The sequence below is a fragment of the Rhinopithecus bieti genome, unplaced genomic scaffold (assembly GCF_001698545.2).
Source record: "Rhinopithecus bieti isolate Rb0 unplaced genomic scaffold, ASM169854v2 scaffold_11938, whole genome shotgun sequence".
Classification (NCBI taxonomy): Eukaryota; Metazoa; Chordata; class Mammalia; order Primates; family Cercopithecidae; genus Rhinopithecus; species Rhinopithecus bieti.
Genome location: NW_016806961.1, coordinates 8357 through 16420, shown reverse-complemented (window position 1 = coordinate 16420; position 8064 = coordinate 8357). Strand labels below are relative to the sequence as shown.

The 8064-nt window shown below is 46.7% G+C and overlaps 1 protein-coding gene across 3 annotated transcripts in view; it reads left to right on the top strand.

The window, feature by feature from the left end:
- Window positions 1-8064, top strand: part of SIRT4 (sirtuin 4) — a 22037-nt gene that overhangs the window by 10549 nt on the left and 3424 nt on the right. For 2 of the 3 annotated variants that reach the window (XM_017879040.1, XM_017879038.1), the window contains exon 2: window positions 1952-2449. In XM_017879040.1, coding sequence (XP_017734529.1) covers window positions 1953-2449 — 497 coding nt within the window. In that variant the 5' untranslated portion in view covers window position 1952. Of the gene's footprint in view, window positions 1-432; window positions 506-1951; window positions 2450-8064 lie in introns of those variants that run through there. The other variant, XM_017879039.1, reaches the window with a different exon arrangement.

Sequence of the window (8064 nt, the reverse complement as noted above, 5' to 3'; positions counted from 1 at the left end):
AAAAAAAAAAAAAAAAAAAAAAATTAAATTAAATAAATACATAATAATAATAATAATAATCCCAGCTACTCTGGAGGCTGAGGCAGGAGAATCGGTTGAACCTGGGAGGGGGAGGTTGCAGTGAGCCGAGATCGTGCCACTGCACTCCAGCCTGGAGTTTTTTCAAAAGAAAAACTCCGTCTTAAAAGAAAAGAAAAAAGAAAACACACAAAAAAAATCTTATGTACACCATAAATATATACACCTACTAAGTGCCCACAAAAATTGAAAACAAACAAACAATCCATGATTAAAAGCTTTTATATTAACAGAGGACCTCTGACCAGAAAGAGCCGACAGGGGGCGATCCTGGATGATCTGGGGCCGTCAATTGCGAGACGCGGAAGATTATGGGACTTGTAGTTTTTCTCTGATAATTTAATCTTTCTGGACTACATGTCCCAAAATGCAAATGTAATCAGACAGCCCCACTGTGGGCTGTGAAGTGTCCGCAGAGCTGTGAGAAGTAAGTGTGTTCTGCGCGTGCTGCGGGTTTCTAGAAGTTGTGGATTTCTTGTGAGGGATTCTATTTCTCTCCTTTGCCCTTGGTGGGACCTGGAAGAGAGCAGTTGTTCCGCTGATGCATGTTTTCAGCTGGGGTTTCCCTGGCCCTTTGGTCTCGGGAAACCGAAATGTGTGTTTGTTTAGCTGTTCACGTGTTGCTGTGGAATGTCAAGGAGAAAGCGGGGTCCTGATCTCAGATCTGGAAAGCCAAGCATAAAATAATGTTTACATACGGGTTGCATGTCACTAGAGGATTTATGCATTATATCAAATAATATGTCAAAGGGTTTTTTTTGAGACGGAGTCTCGCTTCTTCGCCCAGGCTGGAGTGCAATGGCGCGACCTTGGCTCACTGCAACCTCCGACTCCCAGGTTCAAGCAATTCTGCCTCAGCCTCCCCAGTAGCTGGGATTGCGGGCAGGTGCCACTACTCCCAGCTAAATTTTTTTGTAGGTTTAGTAGAGACGGGGTTTCACCATGTTGGCCAGGCATGTCTCGAACTCCTGATCTCAAGTGATCTGCCTACCTCAGCCTCCCAAAGTGCTGGGATTTCAGACGTGAGCCACAGCACCCGGCCCTCTATTGTTACAGCTAGAAAAGCTGACAGGCAGGGGTCTTGTCTCTCTGATGTATCCAAGTAGCAGAGCTTGCAGTGGAAGGTAAACTAAACTAAGGGGGAAATGAAAAATTAAAGGAGTGTATATGTGTGCTTAATTACATGAACAAAATCAAACAAAACCTGACTTATTAGGGCCAGGCTTGGAGGCTGACACCTGTAATCCCAGCACGTTGGGAGGCCGAGGCGGGCAGATCACTAGAGCTCAGGAGTTCGAGAGCAGCCTGGCCAACATGGTGAAATCTCGTCTCTACTAAAAATACAATAATTAGCTGGGCATGGTGGCGCTCACCTATAGTCCCAGCTATTCTGGAGGCTGAGGCAGGAGAATCACTTGAACCCGGGAGGCGGAGGTTACAGTGAGCCAAGATCATGCCACTGCACTCCAGCCTGGGTGACAGAGTGAGATGCTGGCTCAAAAAAGAATGAATGGGGCCGGGTGCGGTGGCTCACGGCTGTAATCCCAACACTTTGGGAGGCCGAGGCAGGCAGATCACCTGAGGTCAGGAGTTTGAGACCAGCCTGGCCAACATGGTGAAACTCCGTCTCTAGTAAAATACAAAAAAATTAGCTGAGTGTGGTGGTGCACACCTGTAATCCCGCTATTTGGGAGGCTGAGGCAGGAGAATCACTTGAACCTAGGAGGTGGAGGTTGCAGTGAGATGAGATTGCGCCACTGTACTCTAGCCTGGGCAACGGAGGGAGGCTCTGTCTCAAAAAACAAAACAAACAACCAAAAAATGAGAAATAAAAAACACCCCAGTTTCTCACATGAGGTTTCTTTTTCTCTAGAATGAAGATGAGCTTTGGGTTGACTTTCAGGTCAGCAAAAGGCCGTTGGATCGCAAACCCCAGCTGGCAATGCTCGAAAGCTTCCATTGGGTTATTTGTGCCAGCAAGTCCTCCTTTGGACCCTGAGAAGGTCAAAGAGTTACAGCGCTTCATCACACTTTCCAAGAGACTCCTCGTAATGACTGGGGCAGGAATCTCCACCGAGTCAGGGATACCAGACTACAGGTCAGAAAAGGTGGGGCTTTATGCCCGCACTGACCGCAGGCCCATCCAGCATGGCGATTTTGTCCGGAGTGCCCCAATCCGCCAGCGGTACTGGGCGAGAAACTTTGTGGGCTGGCCTCAATTCTCCTCCCACCAGCCTAACCCTGCACACTGGGCTTTGAGTACCTGGGAGAAACTCGGAAAGCTGTACTGGTTGGTGACCCAAAATGTGGATGCCTTGCACACCAAGGCAGGGAGTCGGCGCCTGACAGAGCTCCACGGATGCATGCACAGGTGCAGGAGGTGTACATGGTTTGAACGCAAACCTGTGTGTTGTTTTGGCAGAGTAGGGATGTTGGCTGTCTTGATCACCGCAGTCTTAGACCTTGAGAAAAGGATTTCAGAACAAGTTGTTTATTTTGGAGTTGATTCCAGTAAATTCATTGATGGAGTGAGGACGTAAAACAGAAAAGAGAGGGAAAGCCAGGAAAGGGTGTGTTAATGAGTGGGTTACTGCTTTGGGCACTGGGGTTCAGTCCTGTGAGGAACCCTCCAACTGTCTAGGACATGTCTGAGGATTGTCTCAATGAAACTTGAGGGCTGGGGCTGGGCGCAGTGGCTCATGCCTGTAATCCCAGCACTTTGGGAGAACGAGGTGGGCAGATCATGTGAGCTCAGGAGTTCGAGACCAGCCTGGCCAACATGGTGAAACCCCATTTCTACTAAAAATACAAAAATTAGGCGGTCATGGCGGCACATGCCTGTAATCCCAGCTACTTGGGAGGCTGAGGCAGGAAAATCTCTTGGGAGGCAGAGGTTGCTGCAGTGAGCCAAGATTGCACCACTGCACTCCAGCCTGGGCAACAGAGCAAGACTCCATCTCAAAAAAAAAGAAAACAAAAGTTGAGGATGGTGCACGATGGCTTATGCCTGTAATCCTAGCACTTTGGAAGGCTGAGACAGGAAGACTACTTGAGGCCAACAGTTCAGGACCAACCTGGCCAACACAGTGAGACTCTGTCTCTATATAAATAAAGTAAATTTTATATATATATATATATATATAATAATATTAATATATATATATATATTTTTTTTTTTTTTTTTTAAAGAAAAGTTAGGCCGGTGCTGTGGGCCTCCACGCTGTTAATCCCAGCAACTCTTGGGAGGCCGAGCAGGGCGGATTACCAGAAGGGGTCAGGAGTTCAAGATCAACCTGGTCAACATGGTGAAACCCCATCTTTAACTAAAACATACAAAAATTTGTTGGATGTGGTGGCACGGTCACCTTGTTAATTCCAGCTACTTCAGTGTTGGGAGGCTGAGGCAGGAGAAGGGTGCTTGAACCTGGGCAGGTGGTAGGTTTCCCCAGTGAGCTGAGATTCAATGACTGAGATTATGCCACTACATGCCAGCCCTAGGTGACAGAGCAAAACCTCTTGTCTCAAAAAAAAAAAAAAAAAAGGAGGGGTATTGCATTGGGGGTGAGTTATTAAACATGGATATAAATGATGAATGATGGGTGCTGACCGAGTTGATGGGTGCCCTGTCCGAGTTGATTGGGTTGCAGGCACACCAACATGGCATAAGTATTACATATGTAACACCTGCACTTATGCCACATGGTACCTAGAACTTTAAAGATAGATAAATAAATAAATCTAAAAAAAAAAAAAGAAAAAAAGTAGGACCGGGCGCATGGTGGCTCAAGCCTGTAATCCCAGCACTTTGGGGGGTCGAGGACGGGTGGATCACGAGGGTCAGGACAGATTCGAGGACCATCCCTCCTGGCTAACCAGGTGAACCGTCTCTACTAAAAAATACAAAAAAACTTAAGCCCGGGCGATGGTGGCGGGCGCTGAGTTCCCCCAGTTACTGGGAGGCCTGGAGGCAGGGAGATGGCGTAACCACGGTGAGGCAGAGGCTTGCAGTGGGGAGCTGAGGTATCCGCCACTGCACTCCAGCCACGGGCTTACAGAGCGGAGACTACCGTCTCGACAAAAAAAAAAAAAGTTGAGCAAGCTAGGGTGATTTTTTTTTCTTTTTTCTTTTCTTTTGTGTTTGTGTGTGCACATGTATGTGTGTGTGACAGGCTCTCACTCTATCACACAGACTGGAGTGCAGTGGTGTGATTATAGCTCACTATAGCCTCAATCTCCTGGGCTCAAGTGATCCTTTCACCCCAGCCTCCTAAGTAGCTGGGACTATAGACAAACACCACCATGCCCAGCTAATTTTTAATTTAATTTTTATTTTTTTGTAGAGATGAAGTCTTACTATGTTGCCCAGGCTGGTCTCGAACTCCTGGGCTCACGTGATCCTCCTGCCTTGGCATCTCAAAGTGCTGGGATTACAAGTGTGAGCCACTGTGCTTGGCCTTGAAGCTAGGGTATTTATTCACCATCTTTCATCCCTCATGGGTCCAGGATCACTGTAGGGAAATTAATTCCCTAATATTTTGACTCTGCTCCTCCCAAGGAGGCTTCCATGGGCAGAGAACATCTGAAGCAAGAGAGACACAGGAAACTGCTTGTAAGAAAACTGTGTGCACCAGGGTGCTGTGGTTCATATCTGTCATCCCAGCAACTCAAGAGGCCGAGGCAGGAGGATTGCTTGAGGTTAGGAGATCAAGACCAGCCTGGGTAACACAGCCAGACTCCGTCTCTACAAAAAAAAATTTTAAGAAAGGAAATTGGCCAGGTGCGGTGGCTCACGCCTGCAATCTCAGCACTTTGTGAGGCTGAGTCGGACAGATCACCTGAGGTTGGGAGTTCGAGACCAGCCTGACCTACATGGAGAAATCCCGTCTCTACTAAAAGTACAAAATTAGCCGGGCGTGGTGGTGCATGCCTGTAATCCCAGCTACTCGGGAGGCTGAGGCAGGAGAATTGCTTGAACCCAGTAGGTGGAGGTTGTGGTGAGCTGAGATTGTGCCATTGCACTCTAGCCTGCAGCCTGGGCAACAAGAGTGGAACTCCATCAAAAAAAAAAAAAAAAAAAAAAAAACAGAGAGAGAAAGGAAACTGGGATGGGTGCGGTGGCTCATGCCTGTAATCTCAGCACTTTGGGAGGCAGAGAGGCAGGCAAATCACTTGAGGTCAGGAGTTTGAGACCATCCTGGCTGACACGGTGAAACCCCATCTCTACTAAAAATACAAAAAATTACCTGGGCGTGGTGGCACAAGCCTGTAGTCTCAGCTATTTGGGAGGCTGAGGCACAAGAATCACCTGAACCTGGGAGGCAGAGGTTGCAGTGAGCCAAGATTGTGCCACTGCACTCCAGGCTGGACAAGAGTGAGACTCTTATCTCAATAAAAAAACAAAAAGAAAGGAAACTGATTGAACGTGGCCTTTGGCATATTCTGAGGAAAATATGAGCTGAATACCAATAGCATGTGCTATAAGCTGCTGGGTTTCTGATGCCTAGGATGCCTGGATACATAGAATATAATGTAGCTGGGCAATAGTCAGAATTCAACAAATAATGAGGGAACAAATACATGGGAGGGTATCATGCTTATGGGTCTGGTAATAATTGTAGCTAATTGGAGACTTATTTCTTTAAGCCCTAAAGAGGCTCCTCTGAGGGCTGAAATCAGTCTGCAAATGGTGAAATATTTACTGGGTGCCTAGAATGTACGGTGTACATACATTACACTATGTAGTACCTAAACCAAAGTATAGGCTGGGCGCAGTGACTCACACTTGTAATCCCAGCATTTTGAGAGGCTGAGGGGGGCAGATCACTTGAGCTCAGGAGTTTGAGACCAGCTTGGCCAGTATGTCGAAACCTGGTCTCTGCTAAAAATAAAAGATTGGCCGGGCGTGGTGGTGCGTGCCTATAGTCCCAGCTACTAGGGAGGCTGAGGCAGGAGAATTGCATGAACATGGGTGGCAGAGGTTACAGTGAGCTGAGATCATGCCATTGCACTCTAGCCTGGGCGACAGAGGGAGATTGTCTCAAACAAACAAACAAACAAAAACCAAAGTATAAAACATGACCCACTTTATATGCAAGAACTTTGTAATATTTGGGGAGACACAAAAATAACATAATTGGCTGGGCGCGGTGGCTCACTCCTGTAATCCTAGCACTTTGGGAGGCCGAGGCAGGCGGATCACCTGAGGTCAGTAGTTTAAGACCAACCTGACCAACATAGTGAAACCCTGTCTCTACTAAAAATACAAAATTAGCCAGACATGGTGGTGCATGCCTATAATCCCGGCTACTCAGGAGGCTGAAACAGGAGAATTGTTTGAACCTGGGAGGCGGAGGTTGTAATGAGCCGAAATCCCACCATCGCACTCCAGCCTGGGCAACAAGAACGAAACTCCTCAAAAAGCAAACAAGTAAACAAATGAAAAACACATAATTAATGATAAATGACAATGCATGATCGTTAAATTGTGTGGGTCTTCATTTATATGCTGTGCATGTTCAAATAAACAGATTTAGTAAAGACTGGAATAATTGGTTGAGAAAACTTTTCTTTTTGTTTTTTAAACTTTTTAAAAATAGAGACAGGATCTTGCTGTGTTGCCTAGTCTGGTCTCGAACTCCTGAGCTCAAGTTATCCTTCTGCCTCCGTCTTCCAAAGTGTTGGGATTACAGGTGTGAGCCACCACGCCTGGCCCAAGAACACTTTCTTTATTTTTTGAGACAGAGTCTTGTTCTCGTTGCCGAGGCTGGAGTGCAGTGGCATGGTCTCAGCTCACTGCAACCTCTGCCTCCTGGGTTCAAGAGATTCTCCTGCCTCAGCCTCCCGAGTAGTTGGGATTACGGGCACCTGCCACCACGTCCAGCTAATTTTTTGTATTTTTAGTAGAGGTAGGGTTTCACCATGTGGGCCAACCTGGTCTTGAACTCCTGATCTCGTGATCCGCCTGCCTCAGCCTCCCAAAGCTCTGGGATTACGGTGTGAGCCACCGCACCCAGCCCCAAGAAAGCTTTTATGGATACAGGGGGCTTGAGATTGGCTCAGGTTTGTCTAGGCAAGAGCGGGAAACAGGGCTTTCCAAATGAAGGGAAATTGTAGATCCCAGAGGAGTCTGGCCTGGCCTCTGTAGAGGCTTGGACCTGGGACTTGCAGAAACCAGATTATCTGGGAAAGTTAGGCCCAAATCATGGTTGCATTTGAAAATCAGGCAGTGCAGTTGGGTCTGTTGTGAGACACCAAAGGGGTTTGTTAGTGGTTTCTGAGCAAGAAAGCAACATGATAAAAATAGCATTTGAGGAAGGCTAGACAGGATTAACAAGAGCAGGTCAGTGAGGTCAGCCTGAAGGACCTAGACTAAGGTGGTATCCAGGGAATTTGAATTAATGATGCTTATGGATTCAGTAAAACAATTTTTTTCACCGGGCGCAGTGGCTTACACCTGTAATCTCAGCATTTTGGAATGCCGAAGCGGGCGGATCACCTGAGGTCAGGAATTCAATACCAGCCTGACCAACATGGAGAACCCTGTCTCTACTAAAAGTACAACAACAAAAAAAAATTAGCCGGGCGTGGTGGTACATGCTGGTAATCCCAGCTACTCAGGAGGCTGAGGCAGGAGAATCGCTTGAACCTGGGAGGCGGAGGTTGCAGGGAGCCAAGACTGTGCCATTGCACTCCAGCCTGGGTGACAATAGTGAAACTCCACCTTAAAAAAAACAAAAACCACAATTTTTTTCATGATGAAAATCTTTTTTTAAATAAAGAAAATCTCAAACATTCACAAAAGTAAAGAGAACAGTATAGTGAATTCTCATATACCATCACCCAGATTCCAAGGTTTTATCAAGATTTTGTCATGTCTACTTTACCTATTCTCTGTGTCTCTTCTTAAGCATTTTAAAACAATCCAGGACTTCTTGACATTTCACAGGGGCCTTTTTCTTTCTTCCTTCCTTTCTTTTTTTTTTTTTG